Here is an 18,029-nt window from a genome sequence, read left to right on the forward strand (position 1 = left end):
AAAACTGATTTTAAGCAGAACCCAAACATGGCCCCATCCAAGCTCTTCCCCTGCTGCTCAGTCTCATCTTAACAGATTAAAGGAAGAATGGTAGCCCTTTAGGTTCCCGGACAGATGCAGATTTCAGCAAAAGATAACAGACCAGTACTATGCCTCCCAAAGTGTTAGTGTCCCCTAAGTTTCAGAAGTAAACTATTTACAAAATTGGCTGCACCCATGCCCTTCCCATGGCCACGTCCCTCGGCAAGGTGATCTGGCAGCAGCCCTGCAAGAGGCGGAGTCCAGCTCCCTACTCCTGGAATCCCAGGCTGGCCTCGTGGCTCAACGGAGAGAATGCCAGGAAGTGACAGACAGTGGGCCGGTTCTGAGCCTAGGCCTGAAGATACCTTGCCTGCTCCCATCAGTTCCCCAGGCACCCCGCCGGCTGCCGCAGGAGCAAGCCCGGGCTGGCCTCACGGAGGCTAAGGGTCAGGAGGAGCACTGCCACAGCGGCCCGCTGTCCCAGCCGAGGTTCCAGAGGTGCTGGTGGGGCCAGCCACAATCAGATGGGCCGTCACCCTACCAACCCATGTCCTAAGCAATGACAAAGGGTTACTGTCGTTTTAAGCCACTGAGTTTTGGAGTGGTTTGCTACACAGCAGAAGTTAGCCGACAAGGCCCTCACACTCGAACTCTCATGTCCTGCTAAAGCCTGCTCTCCCTGGCCTTGCTTCCTATGGGAGGAAGACTTCTTTTTAAATACAGAACACTTACAGGGTTGACCCACGGCCCAATGGGAGACCAGAACAAAAAGGCCAAAACGCTTCTGCCAGTTTACTTCTGAGTGGTGATGCCGAGAGCGTGGCCACTAACACGCCCGGTCCCCACCGCCACCCCACCCACCCCGCCCCTTCACACAGTCCTCGGGCCACAGAGAACCAACCGTGCATGCCCCTTCCTGTCTAGGGCAGGGTCTGCAAGAGGACAGAGTCAGGGCTGGGCAGCAGCACGCAGGTCGGGAGGCACAGGCGACAAATGAAAGCTCGCACTCACGTTTCCAAGCAAAGAGCAGCAGGGAGCGACTCACCGAGGGCACAGGCAAGTTGCCGTGCCGGCTGAGAAAGGAGTTAGAGACGGACACACTGATGCCCTGAGCGGCACTGCCGTCCTCGGGGGTGAAGGCCACTTTAGTTTGCTGGACACAGTAGGAGACAGAGAAGGAAGAAGCAGCATAGGAGGCCTGCTGGACAGAAGGGACGAGAGAGAGGACAGGGAAGGAGGGAGAAAAGCAGAGAACAGTCAGGCAGGTGCACATGAAGCCTCCATAGGCTGCTACCTAATTCTGCTTGGACATTCTGGAGAGGGATGGCTTCTCAGCTCAGCTGAGGAATCACAGATGCCCGCCAGAGTCCACCCGGATGAGACGGTGCCCTCCTTCACCTCCTTGTGAGCGATTTAAAAAGCTAACTTTCATACACGTTGTGTCCACTGGAAGCGGTGGCAAGGTGGAAGGAGGCCAAGCGGGCTCGGGGCCCCACGGGCCTGGCTTGCACTGACGTAGGGCCTCACGTTCCTCCCCTGGGGAGCAGACCCTGCACTTATCCATGCTTCTGCAGAGTGAGCTCCTGGAGCCAGGCCGCCTGGCTTTGAACCTGGGCCTCACCATTTGGGACCTGTTTGGCCTCAAGCATTATTTAAAGGTCCCTGTGCCTCAGGTTCTTGATCTGTAAAATGGGGACACCTGTCTAGGACCGTCTGTGCGTAAAACACTCAGAACCGCGCCTGCCACACTGTACCGGGGCCAACAGGCACAATTACGACTACTACTTTTGCTGGTAAAATGGAGTACAAGCCTTCCTGCATCTGCGTCTGAGAGAGGGCAGCCACGCGGCAGGCGCAGGGCATGTCACGAGCCGTGCCGGGCTTCAGCCAGAGTTGGGCTTGGTCCCCCATCTTCTACTTCCAGCGCTGCATGGGCTCCAATGAAGTCTCCCTGGCTTCCTCAGCCTCAGTTGACTTAACATGGGGGTGACAGAGGCTGTGGGGAGGATCACGTGAAGCCAAACCAAGCCTCAGTGCTCAGCAGGGTGTCTGCCTCACTCCTGGGCCCCTCGCTACTGCCCGGACAGCATGCGGAGCGCTCGGTGGGCTCTCCCACACAGGCTCCGAGTCCAAGAGCGCTCCCTAGGGACCTGTGTGAAGCCTGTGGGCTCCACGGTGCAGAGAAGATGCCCAAGGATGACCGATGGGCACCTGTGGACACTGGCAAGAGGGGCTGAGACTGTCTCAGATCTCAACGAAATCCAGTTCAGCCGCTGAACCAAACATTTTAGGTCAGGGCTCCCTGGGGCAGGCATTTCTATTTCCACGGTAAAGATCCCTTTATGAAACATTTTCAGAGCCATTTAGATTCATATTGGGGCATATTCAGGGGTTCCTGGGGTGGGCAGGGTGGGTGAAGAACTGAGGCCCTGAGTGTAAGTCGTGAGACACAGCTAGTCCTGGGCCCTGCCTGGTCAGCCCCTGAGCTTCCTGAATGCAGGAAGGCTCAGGGGCCCCCGGGGCAGGGCGGGGGCTCGAGGAGTAACCCGGGGTCTTGGTTGTCCAGTCGGCAGCTGCCTCCCAGAAAAGGCAGGCCAGCACCTTCACGTCCTCTCACGAAGGAAGGAAGATGGCCAGGCCCCTCTGCGGTGAAAACACTACCAGGCTCGTCAGCCTATGAGCAACACAGCATATGCAGCTCTGAACAGCAAAGAATCCCTTTCCGAGGTGCACTCTTCCCGGCGAGATGCTTGGACTCCACCACCTGACCACGGTCCACTTGGCTGGTAAGCTGGGAGCCGCAGGAACAGGGTTCCGGCGTGCAGCAGGCACGGCCGACCTGCCCACCCGCCTGGTCCCACGCAGGACAGCCTGCCTTCTGTGCTGACTTGGGCTTCGGTACCTACAGGGACTCCTCACATGGGAGGCTTTTCAGAGGAGACGGGGTGCCATGCCGGGAACACAGACGGCTCTGTGTAAGGCCATCGTGCTTCAATAGAGCTTGTTTGCACGGGGCCATCGCTGGCCAGGGTGGGGTGTCAGTCACTCTGTGTAGTTGGGCCATTATGTAAATCAAGTCCACAGATGGCCGTACACAGACCAGGCCCTGTGCCTTGATTGAGTCCCTCCTTTCTGGGAGGTCTATATTGGAGCCCAAGAAGAGAGGAAAAATACAAGAGACTGTCAGCAGAGAGAGCAGACCTTCTGAGCACAAGCCAGGCCCAGCTGCGTGGGGCTGCTCTGGAAGAGAAGGGCGCTGCCACCCCCAGGGCGGGGAGACGGGGGAGCCTGTCGGGAGGAAGTGGGAGCACCCGTGTGGGAAGCCGCGTGGTCCCGGCAGCAGAGGGTCGCGGCGGCGGGGCGGGGGGCGGCTTACCAGCTGCCGCTGCTTGGGGGGCAGGGCGGGGGGCGGCGCCAGCTCCTGCGAGGCCTCGGTGCTGAACGAGTCATTGAAGCCGTACACCTCCATGAGCATCTTGTTCTTCTGCTGGTAGATGTGCTCGTTCTGCGGCGTCTGGTAGAACATGGACGGCTGCGGTTCTGAGTAGTCCTCCAGCAGCTGCATGTAGGCTAGCACTGCGGGGCAGACGGGGTGGGGGGCGGCCCGGCGTTACTGGGGGGCGGCTGTGTGGCCCACGGCTGCCCCCCCTGCCCCCGAGCGGGCCCCTCCCTGCTCCCCTGGCATGGCCAGGCCCAGGCCCACAGAGGCCTCCGCCGACGCCAGACCACGGACACCATGTCGCCCACAGGCCAAAACCTATGGACACACAGCAAGGGTGAGCCCTACGCAGGCTGCGGCCCCGGCCGGCAGGGACACGCCCGTGCAGGCTGGATGACTAAGGTGACAGCGGGGGAGGCCGGGACCTGCGGGAACTCCTTGTACTTTCCGCTCAGTGTTGCCGTGAACCTAAAACCACTCTAAAAAAATAGTCTTTAACCACTCTAAAAAATAGTCTCTTTTTAAAAAAAGCATATGGGGGGCGACCACCCCCCTCCGCTGAAAAGCCCTGGGGGTTTCCTGGCACCCCGTGGCCACGGCGGAGACTAGGTGCCACTTCCCACTCCTCTGACCCCAGGCACGTGGTCTTCCTCCCCTCTCTGGAGCACTCAGGGAAGTGTGCACGTGCTGTTCCCCTCAGTCCTGCCGAGCAGGCTCTCCCCTGCCTGTGGCTCGGCATGAGCCGTCCGCCCAGCAGCCCCTCCTTGTCCCTCCATGGAGTCCTCTTAGCCCTGCCCACAGCATGAGCCACCTGTGGGACTGTCCCACGTATGTGACTTTACTGAGCACCTATGTGTTGGGCACCAGCTCAGGGGCCAGCAAGCAAGTCTTCTGGCCATGTGAGGCTCACACCCTCCCAGGAGACAGAAAACAGACCAGGTGTGAATGCTGGGGACAGACAGTGAAGTGGGCCGGTGGTGGGGGCTTCTCCAGAATACGGATAAGCTACATGACGCCTTCCACACCGAGGCTCCAGGCTGGGCAAAGGCTAAGGTCGGGCCAGGGGTCTGGTGAGCAGAGCACAGCCAGCAAGGGGAGGCTGGAAGGAGCCAGGCAATCATTTGGGAGGTCATGAGAGGCTGTGGGAACGGGGCAAGGAGGCCGGCCTGCTGCCATGCCGGTGGGACCCCACGAAGGGTTCCCCTCCGGGCCTGCCTGGAGCTGCTTTGTCTTGAGAAAACAACTCTGGGGCCGCTGTGGTGTTTAGGTGACAGACTGTGGTGTGGGTCGAGGTGGTGAGATTGATCTGATTCAGGATATATTTTCAAGGCCGATGCAACAGGATCTACTGTCTGTCACTGGAGAGTTGAAGCTCCCGGGGGACAGGGCCCGTGTCTGCCGCCCCACCATCAGTGCTGACACAGCAGCTTCCACAGGTATTTGTAGAACGAATGAGTGAGACACACGTCACCTAACCCGACCAAGGGACCTGCTAGGCCAGGCGATGGCCCTGGGTGGGTCTGATAAAGCACCCACCGGGTAAACAAGAAGTAACAGCCACTAAACGCCATTCTCCCCTTCCAGCCGAGAGGCTACATCCTCGGGGGAGGGACAGACGGCGAGGAAAGACATGCTTGAATTCAAACACGTGCACCCTCTCCTCCCTAAACCTGTTTCAGAAAGCCCGGCCCTTGCCACCCCGCCACCTGACACCATGCTGCTCCCTCTGGCTGGCACTACCCGTAGCTTCGAGGCCGCCCAGGGGCAGGCTCCTGCCCGAGCCGTGAGCCCGCGCAGCCAGCAGGGGCCTCGCCCACCTGGGGAGGCGCAACACCTCAGGGGCCCGTCCTCACAGGCACCCTTTCCTGAGGCAGGCGCGGAGCCCTCAGCCCTTGCACCTTACTCCCAACTGGGGTTAGCGATTGGAGCCCCGACTCCAGAGCCAGGCCCTTCTGAGGACTCCACGGGTTTGGGGCAAGTGACAGCTTGGAGCTGACTGTCCGGCCCTCTGGCAGCCTTACGAAGCTGGGAGGCTGGGTGGGAGTAGGCCCTTCTCCAATCCCCGTCTCTCTGTGGGACTGGAACCCGCACTGGACACTCCCCACAGCAAAGTCTAGGTCAAGGCTGGCCTGAAATGCAGTACCACCCTTCCCATTCTCTCAGGGGTGTAGGAAGCTCCTGAGAGTTAGGGAATTCCCTATAAACACAAACGTGTCCACGTTTGCAGGGGAAACGCTGTCATGCCCCCTTGATTCATGAGTTAGGAACGCCACCCCTGGACCCTTAGGAACGAGGGCTGATGAGTTTACTCACAGGGCTGCTGCACATGCACTAGGAGGGAACTAGCAAGAAAAAGGGTCCCAGGTTTGGAAGCAAAGGAACTTAGTGCGTGTACGGCAGATGTCGAAGGTACCATCTGGAGTTGGGTGCTGTCTTCCTGGAGCACCTGCTAGATACCAAGCAAAAGTGGCCAGGACAATTTTGCAGGGCTTCATTCTGTATTTTCACATAGCCTCAAAGTTGGGGGCTTAACTGGAGACCCTCAACTGGGGTCAAGGTAGATAAGCAATGCCTTTCTCTAGGGCTGTCTTTCTGATGCCCTTCACTGAAGGAGGGGGTTCAAAGTCATCTCCTCTATTTAAAAGAATCAATAAGAATGTCTTCACTCCAGCAAGCACTGAGCAGAGCTTGGCCATAACAGGCGGGTAGGTAAAGGCAGTCTTGCCCACGAGGGCTCTGCTGCCGGAAATCAAGTGCAGCCCACCAACCCCCTCGAGCCCCACGACGCCATTCTTCCACGCCGCACCACCAACACCACGAGGTTCTAGAGGAAGAGGCAAGCCTTTGAAGGGGATCCCAAATGCCTACCAAGTGCTCCCTAAAAGACTGAACACAAGCATCTTTGCCTAAAACAGGAAGCTTCAGTAAGAACTGGCCGTCCAGATGTTGAAGTCCTTGCAGAGACCTGCTCACCAAACACAGAGATAGTAGAGAGGTTCAGGACCTTCGAGAAATAAGGAAGACCGGATCCGTTTCAAAGGCAGCCCAGCACAGGAGCTCAGAGAAGGGAGCTGCCGGCATCACCGCGAATCTCGGCAGGCGGTGCTCCAGCGGGCACCCAGGACTGCGGGCAGTGATTAGGAAGCTCGTTGGGCACAAGGGGCTTGGAGGGCTGCCCTCAGCAAGACGGGCCAACGACCCTCAAGACTCAAGACGTCAGCGCAACCCAAAGGAGAAGGACACTCTATGATAGCAGGGCTGTGTACGTATGAGCTCTGTCCAGTATTAGCCAAATACAAGGGATGATGATTATCTCCCTCCTTTCTCGCAACTTTGCAAGTTTTCCACCAGGTCAAAGACTGGAACTCCCCAAGGGAAGAGTGGACTGGAGACTAGGACCAGGCCTCAAGTTCAGGGGTCCTTTCACGGGGCATTAAAAAAAGACTCCCTGCTGCCTGGCAGTCACTACTGAAACCCACACAGTCTCCACAAAGGAGGGCCGGATCCCTGCCTCCTTAGCGTGCTGGGAAAACACAGGCCCACTCCAAAGCCCAGATCTGCCCACTCACTTGCCAGCTGATCCTTTGCACTCCGGTTTCTTCTTCTATAAACCGTGCTATCATTGCTGCCCAGGGCCAGAGTGTAAAGACTAGATACGATGGCGTGTGAAGCTTTGGCCCAGGGCACGCCACACCTTAAGCTCTCATTTTTCAAGGTTTGCAGACACAAGTACTACAGACACTGATGGAAAGATAAAGCCTAAAAATAGAGTCTAATAGAAAATATTTTTAGCCACTGGAGACTCGAGGCTGTTGGAAAGGGAACAGCGGATGCCTCCCTTCCTCCTCCTCTCTGCAGCCCCACGTAAGGGCCATGGCCCGCCCTGCTCTAAAAAGCGGAGGCGAGGCCCCCGGCTCCATGGCCAGGCAACACCACACATCTGTTGTGGTTCCTACCCTGTGTTCTGGGTTCGGAGACTTCCAAGGAAAGGAAAAGAGAGGAAAGGGTGTGAGCCCAGAGCGGCACAGTCAAGTAAGGTGGGTGGAGAGGAAAGGCCAACAGCTCTCTAGACACTTGCTGGTGCAGAGGGAGAGGCACAGAGGGAAATGTCCCCGGCGCTGCCGTTGGCAATCCCCTCTAGTAGCACCCTGCTTCTCACGAGTGAACGACAGATGGGGATGACCTCATCAGCCCTCCAGAGCCGGTTCTCCCTCCAGCTGGGGGAAGAGACCACCCTAGGCTAGGATGCAGCCTGGGCGACACCCAGCAAGGAGCTGGGGGACAAGGCCCACCCAGTTGCCCTCGGGGCCACCCTTGCTGCATTTAACCACTCTCCCCTTCTTTGAGGGTGGGCCCCGTGCTAGCTGGGGCCAATCAGATGCTCTCATTTGGGAATTTGGAATGGAGAGTCAATTCCTAGTTGGTGGAAGTTCTCTGCTGGATGCTGCAACTGAGGCCAGGGAGCCCTGGGGCTGTGTGGCCCAGGTGACCACACACATACCCAAATGCTGATGGCCAGTCCACCAAAGACAGATGGAGCAGAAGTGCACGAGTGGATCGGGGGAGGGGGCGCAGCGGAGAAACCCTGCGACAGGGAGCCGTGAGGGGATCCAGCAGAAAAACCATCTCTAGCAGGACTCTACTTAGGAATCTGATGGCAAAGTGACAGTCCAGAAATACTCCAACTACAAATATCTAAAATTTCAGCGCCACCCTGGACCCTAATAACATCCTGTATTAAAAATATGTGGTCTAAGAAATGTCCTCGGCAGCTCCAACCAGGCAAGCTCAGGTTCTAAGTCATTCCGTGACAGTTCATGTCCACAAACAGAAGACGAGGGGTACCAGGGACCTCTCTAAACAGCAACCTGCACGCTCTCAGGGATCCTCAGAAAACCCCTCTGTGGATGTGGTGAGTTCTAACTGAATTCAAACGTCCATCCCGCTTTACCCGGATGTTGCTGGAATGCTGTCCTGAAGCTGTGACACTCACTTCTCTTTGTCGCTGGGTGTTCGGGCCAAACACTCGGGCTCTGCGGGGCCTGGCCTGAGAGCTGAGAGAGGCCGCAAGGACAGGTCGGCTTATCAAGCTCTACAAACCATTACCAGTACCGACAAAACAAGGCTCCCCGAAGTGTCCACGTACCACGGGCCCCGTCTTTTATGAAATCACGAGGCCACTGGCGTGACTCTGGCCCAATGCTTAGATGCCCAGATAAAACACACCCCCATGTTAGGTTACAGAACGTGCTTCCTGACAACAGCTCGACAAAAGCTTACTGTGTTTGTTTTTCTTCTCTGGTAGAGGAGGTGGTTTTTCCGGGTCACCCGTTGATTCAGGAACAGCGAAATCACCCACAAATTCGACAGAGGCTGAGGACCCTCCTTGCTGAAAGGGGAGAATAGCAGCAAAGGGCGTGAAGGGGACGGACGGGCCCGAGGCTGGGTTCTGCAGGTCATCCTCGGAGATGTTGTCATACTGCGAGGGGTGCCGCTCGTAGGACACCCTGCAGCCCGAGCTGTCCGTGGTCTGGGAGGCCGCGCTCCTGCGCTTCTTCTCGGGGAGAGCAGGGGGCGTGTCCACCTGCTGTCCTGGGGCCAACGGCCCATCTGGCTGGGGACAGCTGCTGGGTGCTGGAGGCAACTGGAAAGGGCAGCCGAGAAACGGAGACCCAGACTCTCCCAAGGACTCCGGCAACGGGCTGAGGTGACAGGCCACTGGCTGAGGTATCTGGTCTGTGTTAGAGAGGTCTTGCTGAAGGAACTCGTAGTCAGGATCATAGTGATCTGCACTCACGACAGGAAACACATGACCCGTTAGCTACAAGGCCCCGTAGGCAGCAGCGACCCTACCCAACTCCGTTCATTCGTGCGTGACACAAACGTGACTCCTGTCTCATCTCTATGCTGTATTTTCCTACCCAACTCCGTTCATTCGTGTGTGACACACGTGACTCCTGTCTCATCTCTATGCTGTATTTTCCTACCCAATCCCATTCATTCGTGTGTGACACAAACGTGACTCCTGTCTCATCTCTATGCTGTATTTTATATGCCTCATTCTTCTCCCTGCTCGAAAACGCAAAAGTAAGTGGGAAAAGGGCTGTTTGCTACCCTGTTCTTTGTATCTTCCTGTATTTTTTGAATTTCTTATTTTTTAAAAAAGAAAAATGCGTGACCACTGTAGAAAATGTGGCCAAAAAAAATATCAAGAAAATAAAAATCATCCACAATCCCTTAATTTAACTATAATCTGTTTACATTTTAATGTATTTCCATAAAAGTCTTTTATTCCCCTTAGGATTCTTTTTTTTTAAAAAACCCAACTGAGAAAAATACTATGTCAGTGGTCTTGGATTTTGTCCATTGATCAATGTATCGTGACTGACGTTATTCCACCAAGCGGATGTACAACTCCTCAGATTTCCTACCGCTGAGTTTCCAGTTTACCACGACTCCCAGTGATGCTGAGATTAACGTCCTTGTATAGAAATCCTGCTATAAATCTCTGATTAAGATAAAGTCTCAAAGTGGAATGTCTAGCTCACGGGACAGGAACAGCTTAATGCTCTTGAGACTTCCTGCCAAGCTGCCTTTCAGACTTCCCTCCGGCCCCCACGGCACGCATCCCGCGCCAACCAGGAGGTCAGCATGCGCTGCTCGCTTGCCTTCACCCTCTGTCAGGGGCTCTCTCCTTCACCCACAGCTCTGAGCACAGATGGCTCTTCATGCTGGCCAAGGGAGTCAAACTGCAAACTGACAGATCAACCATAACGACGGCTGCCATCTGAGCATCTCCTATGTGGATGCACATGGTTATTTCGTTCAAACTTCCGACCTCCTTGAGAGAGGTGGATATTGGTCCCCTCACTCTACAGATGACGAAACAGACTCTGAATGACTTGGCCAGGGCCGTATGACCGGTGACTGGCCTCCCTGTGTGACCCCAAAGCAGCCACCAAGAAATGATGAGACAGGAGGTGTGACCAAGATGGCTGGCGCTCACCTAGTGTTTCACAGCTTGTGTTCCGGGAGCACTGGCCGCTGTCCCTGTCCAGAGAGGACAGCTGCTCGTCTGACTTGCTGAGCTTGCCTATGCTGCTGCACGGGGACAGGCGGGGCGACTCTCCGCCGTACGAGTGGCTGCCTCCTGAGAGTCGCCTTTGTGTGTAACAGTCCACGTCAAAATCCTCGGGTGGAAAAATAAAAACAAGCCCAAGTCACTTCTGAGAAACAGTGGCAGAGCCCAGGGGAGAGGGATCAGTGCGTTGACTTAGAGGAGACTGCGAAGCTCAGAAACTGGTTGGAAAGGCCCATCTTTGATGTAAAGCAATAAAAAGCCAAGTCTGTGACTTCCGAGAAAGAAGCCTTTCCGAGTGCTGGGACTGTGAAAAGCGAGGGCCCTGGGGCCAGGCTCAGATGTCCTCAGGAGACACTCCTCAGCTCCAGCCTCTCCACCCCTGCCCCCTCCCCCATGTGGGAACTTCTGCCAGGTCCTGTAGTCCTGTCCAGAGAAGGAACGATCCTCTCATTGCCAGGGGCTGAAGACCACTGGGTTTCTTTTAGCTTCACGATTAAAGTTCCCAAACCCAAACCCTTCCTCTGCCTTGCCAGATGGGGCTACATTACCTGCCTATTAATTCCAACGGGCAAACTGGAGCCACTGGTGGCTCGACTCATGGGTGCAACGACAGCCACTCGGGTCGGGGATGGAGCTGACTGTCTTTTCTTCGGTGGCAATGCTGGTGGAGGACTGAAATAGATCAAGAAATCCTATCAAACCGAATGACCCAAACAAAAGCTTTTTAAAAAGGTATTAGGGTATAGAATGTGGGATTCTTTCATTATCAGACACTTCACACCTACTTTTCACACTGTCAACTCCTGTCCCACTCCACCGCTGCCAAAATAAAACCTACCAATGCCAAAAAACCAAAAATCAGAAAAATCCTTTCTTTTCCTTCCATCATAAATTGTACTGAGCCTAAAAGGCTCTCCACTGGGAGTTCTCGGAGCGTGTGGCAAGGGAAGTTACTGGGGCCGGGCTCACATCCTCCACAGATGCCCTTCCCAAGGAAGATCAAGACTGCAAGGCTTCCAAAGACCGAGGGGCTGGGTTTGAAGTTCTTACCCTAATGGCACCATCTTCACTCTGGTTCACCTACCATCCTTTCATCAGATTATATCTTAAGTAGAAGAGGGTGCCAGAAAAATAAAAATTACCTGTTATCAACCACCCGAATGCCAGGTAAGGGGGGCTTGGGGGGTGCGACCTCCTCATCTGTAGAGTCTGGGAGAAGCTCGGCTGACTGGGACAGGCCAGTTGTCTTGTTTAGAATCTCCATCTCTCGATCTGTCAGGGGGAGCTCAGACTGGCTGGAGAATGAGAAGAACTTGGGATTACAGAAGGTTACAGAGCACACACAGGTCCTGGGAGGGGCAGAAGGGCACCAGGGCAGGGGAATGATGGGGGGCACCAGGCTGAGAAGCAGGAGCCCTGGACACTATGCCTGGAGCCCCACGGGCAGGGATGGGGCTTCAAGTCTGGACTGATCACCCACACAGGAGCCTGGCCAAGTCCCCCTGACCGCATCTCAGTTTCCTTGTCTGTAAGAGGAAACTTCAGACTGCATGATCTAAAGGCTCTCTAAATGCTCCAAATTTATGTTTCATATTTTGTCTAGGGGCTTGCAGTAGAACTTGTTGCAAGGCCTTAGAACTGTCCACATTGCCCTCAGTTTACTTTCTTGATAAAGCTCAAAGCTCTCAAGCCAAATCCCCCAAACCCAACCCTTCAAAGTTCTTTCCAATGATGAAAGGCAGTTGCTCTGGAGAAGTGCAGGTGTGGGTCACGTGAACGCTCACATGGTATCCTGAGAGTCACACTGACTGTTAACCTTGAGATCAGGCAACACTTCAAAACGTGGGTGAGTTATACACACTTTAAAGTAATACAGGTACTCGCCCAGAAGTCACCGAGAAAGGAATGCAGGCCTTCAACAGCCTCCCTGCTTGGCTCCCACTCTCTCTCCAGTGACTGGAGGGTTTAGTCAGAACTCACCCATCGGGTTTGCAGGCTGGGGAACTGGGTTTCACTGGGCTGGTTGGAGACGGATGCCCCTGCTTCTCGATGGTTAGTCTGACCAGCTCCTAGACCCCACACAAGAGAGAAGTCAGAGGTGCTAAGAAAGCTCCTTGCTGCTTGGTTTTCACCACAAGGTAGGTCACTTGTTTCTCCCCACCACCTCATCTCTTTTTGTGCCTACACATTTTCCGCACACCAGAAATGCAAGTATTATTTGACTTAGATGAGCTGCACGACTTCTCAAAATGTCCCCTACCCTCCAAAGATGCCTTCATAGCATGTTGAGAAGTTTCAAATGCATAATGGCACTTCCTCTTGGAAGGGGAAATGACGAACCCCACAGTCTCAAAATGACTAAGTTCAATATACAAATTAAATTCTAGTGGAACCGATTCCCAGTTTGGGGCAGGGGGGAGAACTCCTCCTTAGTTCTTAAAAGCCACTGCGTTCTATAATGTGCAGGACGCTGCCTATGCTAACGAGCAAACCTCTGGCGTGGGGAAGGTGGTTTCCCAGTGAGCTGGTGCTGGGCGTGGCGGCAGCTGGTATACGGGGATGACTGGTTGGCATCTTTGTCAACAGACAGAAAGTTAACGGCATATCACTCAGCAGAGACATGACTTATGAAAATACATTTTTTTATATAGAAAAAAAAAGAAAAAAGATCAGGACCTACTTTTTCCCCCCAATTAGAATGCATTTTCCCCTAGTTTGATGGGTTCTGATGATCACAAATCCCCGTGTACGCACCACTCAAAAAATACTGAACATTTCTGTTGCTCTCTGGTCCATCTGCCCATCCCAATATTGTTTCACTTCTATTTCTTAGATGACTTTTGCCTAGAACTCGATATAAATGGGACCACTGCAGTATGCACTCTTCTGCACCCATCTTTCTCTGAATAGCGTTATGGACATCTACTTCCCATGCCACAAAATCCAGCCACTGACTGTGGACAGCCCGACGGCTTTTGTCGGTTCAAGAGTTGAGCCACACCCGCACAGCTGCTTTTACAACTCTGCACCCCCTACAAAAGAAACCATCCCCGTTACCAGTCCCTCTCACTTCCCCCAGCCTCCGCAGCCCTACTCTCTGTCACCATTCTGTTCATCCTCTTTTGCTCAGTATGACAATCCATGTTTTTGTGTGCACGAGCAGTTTGCTCCTTTTCATTGCTGAGCTGTATTCCAACACATGGACAAATCTCCATTTCCTTATCCATTCTCTTATCCGTTGATGGGCATCTGGATAGGACCTACTTGTGTAGGGGAGAGGGGTGGTTTCAGCTGCCAGCAAGACTATTTCTAAAGTTACAGAGGAGGCAGCAATGGGCATAAATGAGCAACAGCAACATGTCCCTAAATCAGACTGCAAAGCCTCTCCAAACTCAAAATGCCACACACAGGAATCACAACGTAGAGAGTAACAACAGAGTTAACATCCTCCCTAGAGCAAGGATTCTTTCAGAAACATGAAAACTAGAAAAGGATGAACACACCAAAACTAAAACTAAGAGGAAACTCACAAATGTACACACCAGTGCTCAGTAATCAGAGGCTCTCCAGCTTCGATGGTGATAAGACAGAACCTTCCAGACACAGTGGGTGGGAGTAATGCTTTGAACAGCCTTTTTGGATGATTTGTCAGTATGTGTCCAACTTAAATATCTGTCTTTTTATAATAATTTAGTCCAGGGAAAAGGTCACAGAGGTATGCAAAAAATAAGCTACAAAGGATGGTCATCACAGCATTGTATGTAATAGATAAAATTAGACTACTCAGTATTCCATAATTGAACAGTTAATACCAGGAACTGATTATGTAAATTATGATAAAACCAAACAACAGACCATTACATTGCCAATAAAAAACAAACTCATGAGAATATATGATAGCATGGAAAGACAACATAATACAATGTGAGTCAGAAAAATAGCCCCAGGTGGTACACTGGCCTGTGTGTGTGTGTGTGTGTGTGTGTGTGTGTGTGTGTGTGTGTAGTATGTTCTGGAAATGAAATGGAACCAAGAATACATGCCTAGAAAAAAACTATGGCTATAAAACACCCCTTATTTTCTTGTGAATTTTTTTTTTTTTTTTAAAGATTTTATTTATTTATTTGACAGAAAGGGAACACAAGCAGGGGGAGTGGGAGAGGGAGAAGCAGGCTTCCCGTGGAGCAGGGAGCCTGATGCGGGGCTCGATCCCAGGACCCCGGGATCATGACCTGAGCCGAAGGCAGACGCTTAACGACTGAGCCACCCAGGCGCCCCTCTTGTGAATGTTCTACAGTGAACACATATGACTTCTGAAATGCTAATTAAAAAGAAAATACAACCAAAGGCACACACAGTACATCCGGAATCAGTGCCACCCCCCACCCTGTGACAGCCGATGCCTTTCTTGGAGAAACAGAGAGAAGTAAGATTTCTAAGAGTCAAGTGCTAGAAGAAGAAAGGAGAATGTTCATATGTTCCTGTTACCACAATTTAGAAGTTAAATGGGATCTCATGGAGAGTTAAAGACTAGCTACCTAGCTGGTGATTACGGACAGGCTAAGACAGAAAGATGGGAGACAAAGTGCTGAGGAAAGACAGCAGATAGTGGGAGGGTGGGAGAGGCAGCTCGTCAGCCGGCTGCACGGAAGAGCATCACAGAATCAGAGGGTCAGAGGGCCAGACCAGAGTGTCCTGGAAGGCGCGCATCCATGCTCCCTCTTCTCTACAAGCAGGACCAAAGAACAGAGAGAAGTCTGCATACTTGCATCTGCTGACGTAGGAAAAAAATTCCACTAATTCTTCACTGATTCACGAGCAATTATAATTAGAATGTCATCTTTCTGGAGAGGCAGCTGTGTGAACTCAACTAGTGAGCAATGGCCCAAGAGTCACGGAATGACAGGCACATATGTGCAGGCGTGTGCCCGAATTCCAAGACGACGACACGATTGCAGTAACCCCCTTGCACTGGCGTGCTGGCCTTGGCCTGCAGAGGGTGTAAAAGGGGCAGGCAGCTTTCTACCCCCACCGGCCTTCCAGGCCGAACAGTGAGACGGAAGAGAACCCTAAGAAGGTGCACATACCTGGCTCTTCTGCCAACGACCCTAATCTCTTTCAAAGCTGACCGTCTGTAACTTGGCAGGAGCCCGGCTCCTCCTGCTAACAGGCACGTCAGACTCTGCAGTCCTCGTGAGGCACAGGCTTTGAAAGGACTGGGCAAGGCGGCACCTGACTGTGTCCACGCCGGCGACTGTAAGCCAGACAGCTGCCAGGTCACTGAAAAGCAGTTTCAAAAGCCAAAAGGTATTTGGAAAGGTATCTAAGTGTATCATACTTATTTCGGTGCTCATTTTATTCACACTGAAAATGATCACAGGGATGTTTCCATCTTAAATGACCTTCATCAAGTCAAAGTATGAGCTGTGGTGCTCAAGTAAGAGAGGAACCGTCCCATCTGCTCCCGGCTTCTCCTTGGCTCTAAGACAGAGCTCCTGTCCGGCAGGGAAGACATGGGTGGCACAAGAAAGGGCTCCTTATGAGATGTGCCCTCGGGCACTCACATCGTAAGACTCACTGCCATGCTGCCCCCACCACAAGGACCCACACCATGGCCGATGTCCTCCAGGTTCCCACGCACTGTAACTGAAATGCGCACCATCCTACAACCGAGGGCCTGCCGCGCTGGCCCCCACCTCATCCTGTCTCCTCGCTATCCTCCGTCACTCTTTGGCCCCGCGAGAATTCTGGGTTCAGGCCATGACATGGTCCCTCTACCGATGAGCTTGCTCGAAGACAAGTCCTTCACTAAGTACACTGAATGTGGCCACCAGTGGGGACTTCCCTGTACTGAAGCAGCGGAATGAAATCACAGGGCTGTCCAGCTTTTTTATGGTGACAGAAAGGGACCTTCCCACCCACATCCAAAGTGTGAGGGGCATGAGGCAGCAAGAGAGCAGAGGAAGTGTCCTCCTTCTCCCGCAGTCAGGAACAGGCAGTGCTCCACAGGCAAGGTGGTGAGTGACTCCTGAAGTCAGCTCTCGGCGGTTCGGTCCAGCCACAGGGCCCTGACGGGCATGCCCCCAGCGGTCTAAAGACAAGGCAGCCAGAGGGGACCTCAAATTCAGTGTGGGAGGAAAAAAATTGAGACACAGGTTTGATGAGGGGCGCCTGGGTGGCTCAGATGGTTAAGCATCTGCCTTCAGCTCAGGTCGTGATCCCGGGGTCCTGGGATCGAGCCCCGCATCGGGCTCCCTGCTCGGCGGGGAGCCTGCCTCTCTCTCTCCCTCTACTGTTCCCCCTGCTTGTGCTCTCTTGCTCTCTCTGTCAAATAAATAAATAAAATCTTCAAAAAAAAAAGAGACAGGTTTGAGGAGGTTAAGTGAAAACCCCGGCGGTCCTGAATGTGAGTTGGAAGTACTAGTAAAAACTCCAGATGTGTTTTGTCTTAGAGAAACTGTGACCAAGCAGTAGCGACGAGAATGTCGGCCCTCAGTGGGGTCTCTAAACACCATTTCCCAGCAAAGGGAACCAGGGCTCCTTTAAGGAATGGCTGATTCCAGTTCCATGGTAAGAAATGGACAAGATGCCTTATAACTCAATAATAAAAAGACAACCCAATTAAAAACTGGGCAAAGGATTCGAACAGACATTCCTCCAAAGAGATATATAAATGGCCAAGAAGCACACGAAGAGACTCGACATCATTAGCCCTCAGGGAAGTGCAGATCCAAACCACCGTGAGACCCCACTTCATGCCCCCTGAGGTGGCTGCATTGAAGAGGCACGTGGGAGCTGCGAGGAGGTGGAGAAGCTAGAGCAGCTGGAACCTGCAGATGCTGCTGTGGGGATGTTAGATGACGCAACTGCTTTAGAAAACACAAGCTCGAACGCAGAGGTACTGTAGGGCCCGGCACCTGAGCTCCTAGGTACACAACCAACAGAGAGGAAGATACACGTCCACATGAAGCCGTGTGCGGGAGAAGTGCTCACGGCAGCATTACTCCTATTTTGCCAAAAGGTGGAAACTACTCAGACATCCAGATGTCCACGAATAAACAATACGTGGCATATCCACACAATGGAATATTATTTGGCAATAAAAAGAATACATGCTCTAACACGGGTGAAGTCTGAAACCATTACACTGACAGGAGCTGGTCACAAGAGGCCACAGAGGATACGATTCCATTTAGATGAAACGTCCAGAACAGGCGAATCTATAAGACAGAAAGCACACCAGTGGCCGGGGGGATGGAAAGAAACGGAGGAGAGAGCGTATGGGGAGAACACAAAGGATATGAGGTTACCTGAGGTGATGAAAATGTTCTAAAATTGACTGTGGTGATGGCTGTACAATCTGTGAATACACTAAAAAAAAAAAAATCACTATATTGTACATTGTAAGTGAGCGAATTCTATGGTGTGGGAATTAGATCTCAATAAAGCTGTCTCCCACCACCACCACCACCACCACGTCCAAGGAAA

At 53.2% G+C, this 18,029-nt stretch overlaps 1 protein-coding gene across 14 annotated transcripts in view; it reads right to left on the reverse strand.

Moving 5' to 3' along the window:
* Positions 1-18,029, reverse strand: part of RAPGEF1 (Rap guanine nucleotide exchange factor 1) — a 134,582-nt gene that overhangs the window by 32,790 nt on the left and 83,763 nt on the right. For 6 of the 14 annotated variants that reach the window (XM_078061937.1, XM_078061939.1, XM_078061933.1 and 3 more), the window contains 6 exons: positions 12,522-12,610; positions 11,684-11,836; positions 11,090-11,213; positions 10,467-10,650; positions 8,741-9,247; positions 3,398-3,597 (listed from right to left, as the gene is read on the reverse strand). In XM_078061937.1, the coding sequence (XP_077918063.1) occupies positions 3,398-3,597; positions 8,741-9,247; positions 10,467-10,650; positions 11,090-11,213; positions 11,684-11,836; positions 12,522-12,610 (1,257 nt within the window). Of the gene's footprint in view, positions 1-1,066; positions 1,223-3,397; positions 3,598-8,740; positions 9,248-10,466; positions 10,651-11,089; positions 11,214-11,683; positions 11,837-12,521; positions 12,611-18,029 lie in introns of all 14 variants that reach the window. The other 8 variants (XM_078061926.1, XM_078061931.1, XM_078061925.1 and 5 more) reach the window with 2 other exon arrangements.

This window comes from Halichoerus grypus, chromosome 14 (genome assembly GCF_964656455.1).
Source record: "Halichoerus grypus chromosome 14, mHalGry1.hap1.1, whole genome shotgun sequence".
Classification (NCBI taxonomy): domain Eukaryota; kingdom Metazoa; phylum Chordata; class Mammalia; order Carnivora; family Phocidae; genus Halichoerus; species Halichoerus grypus.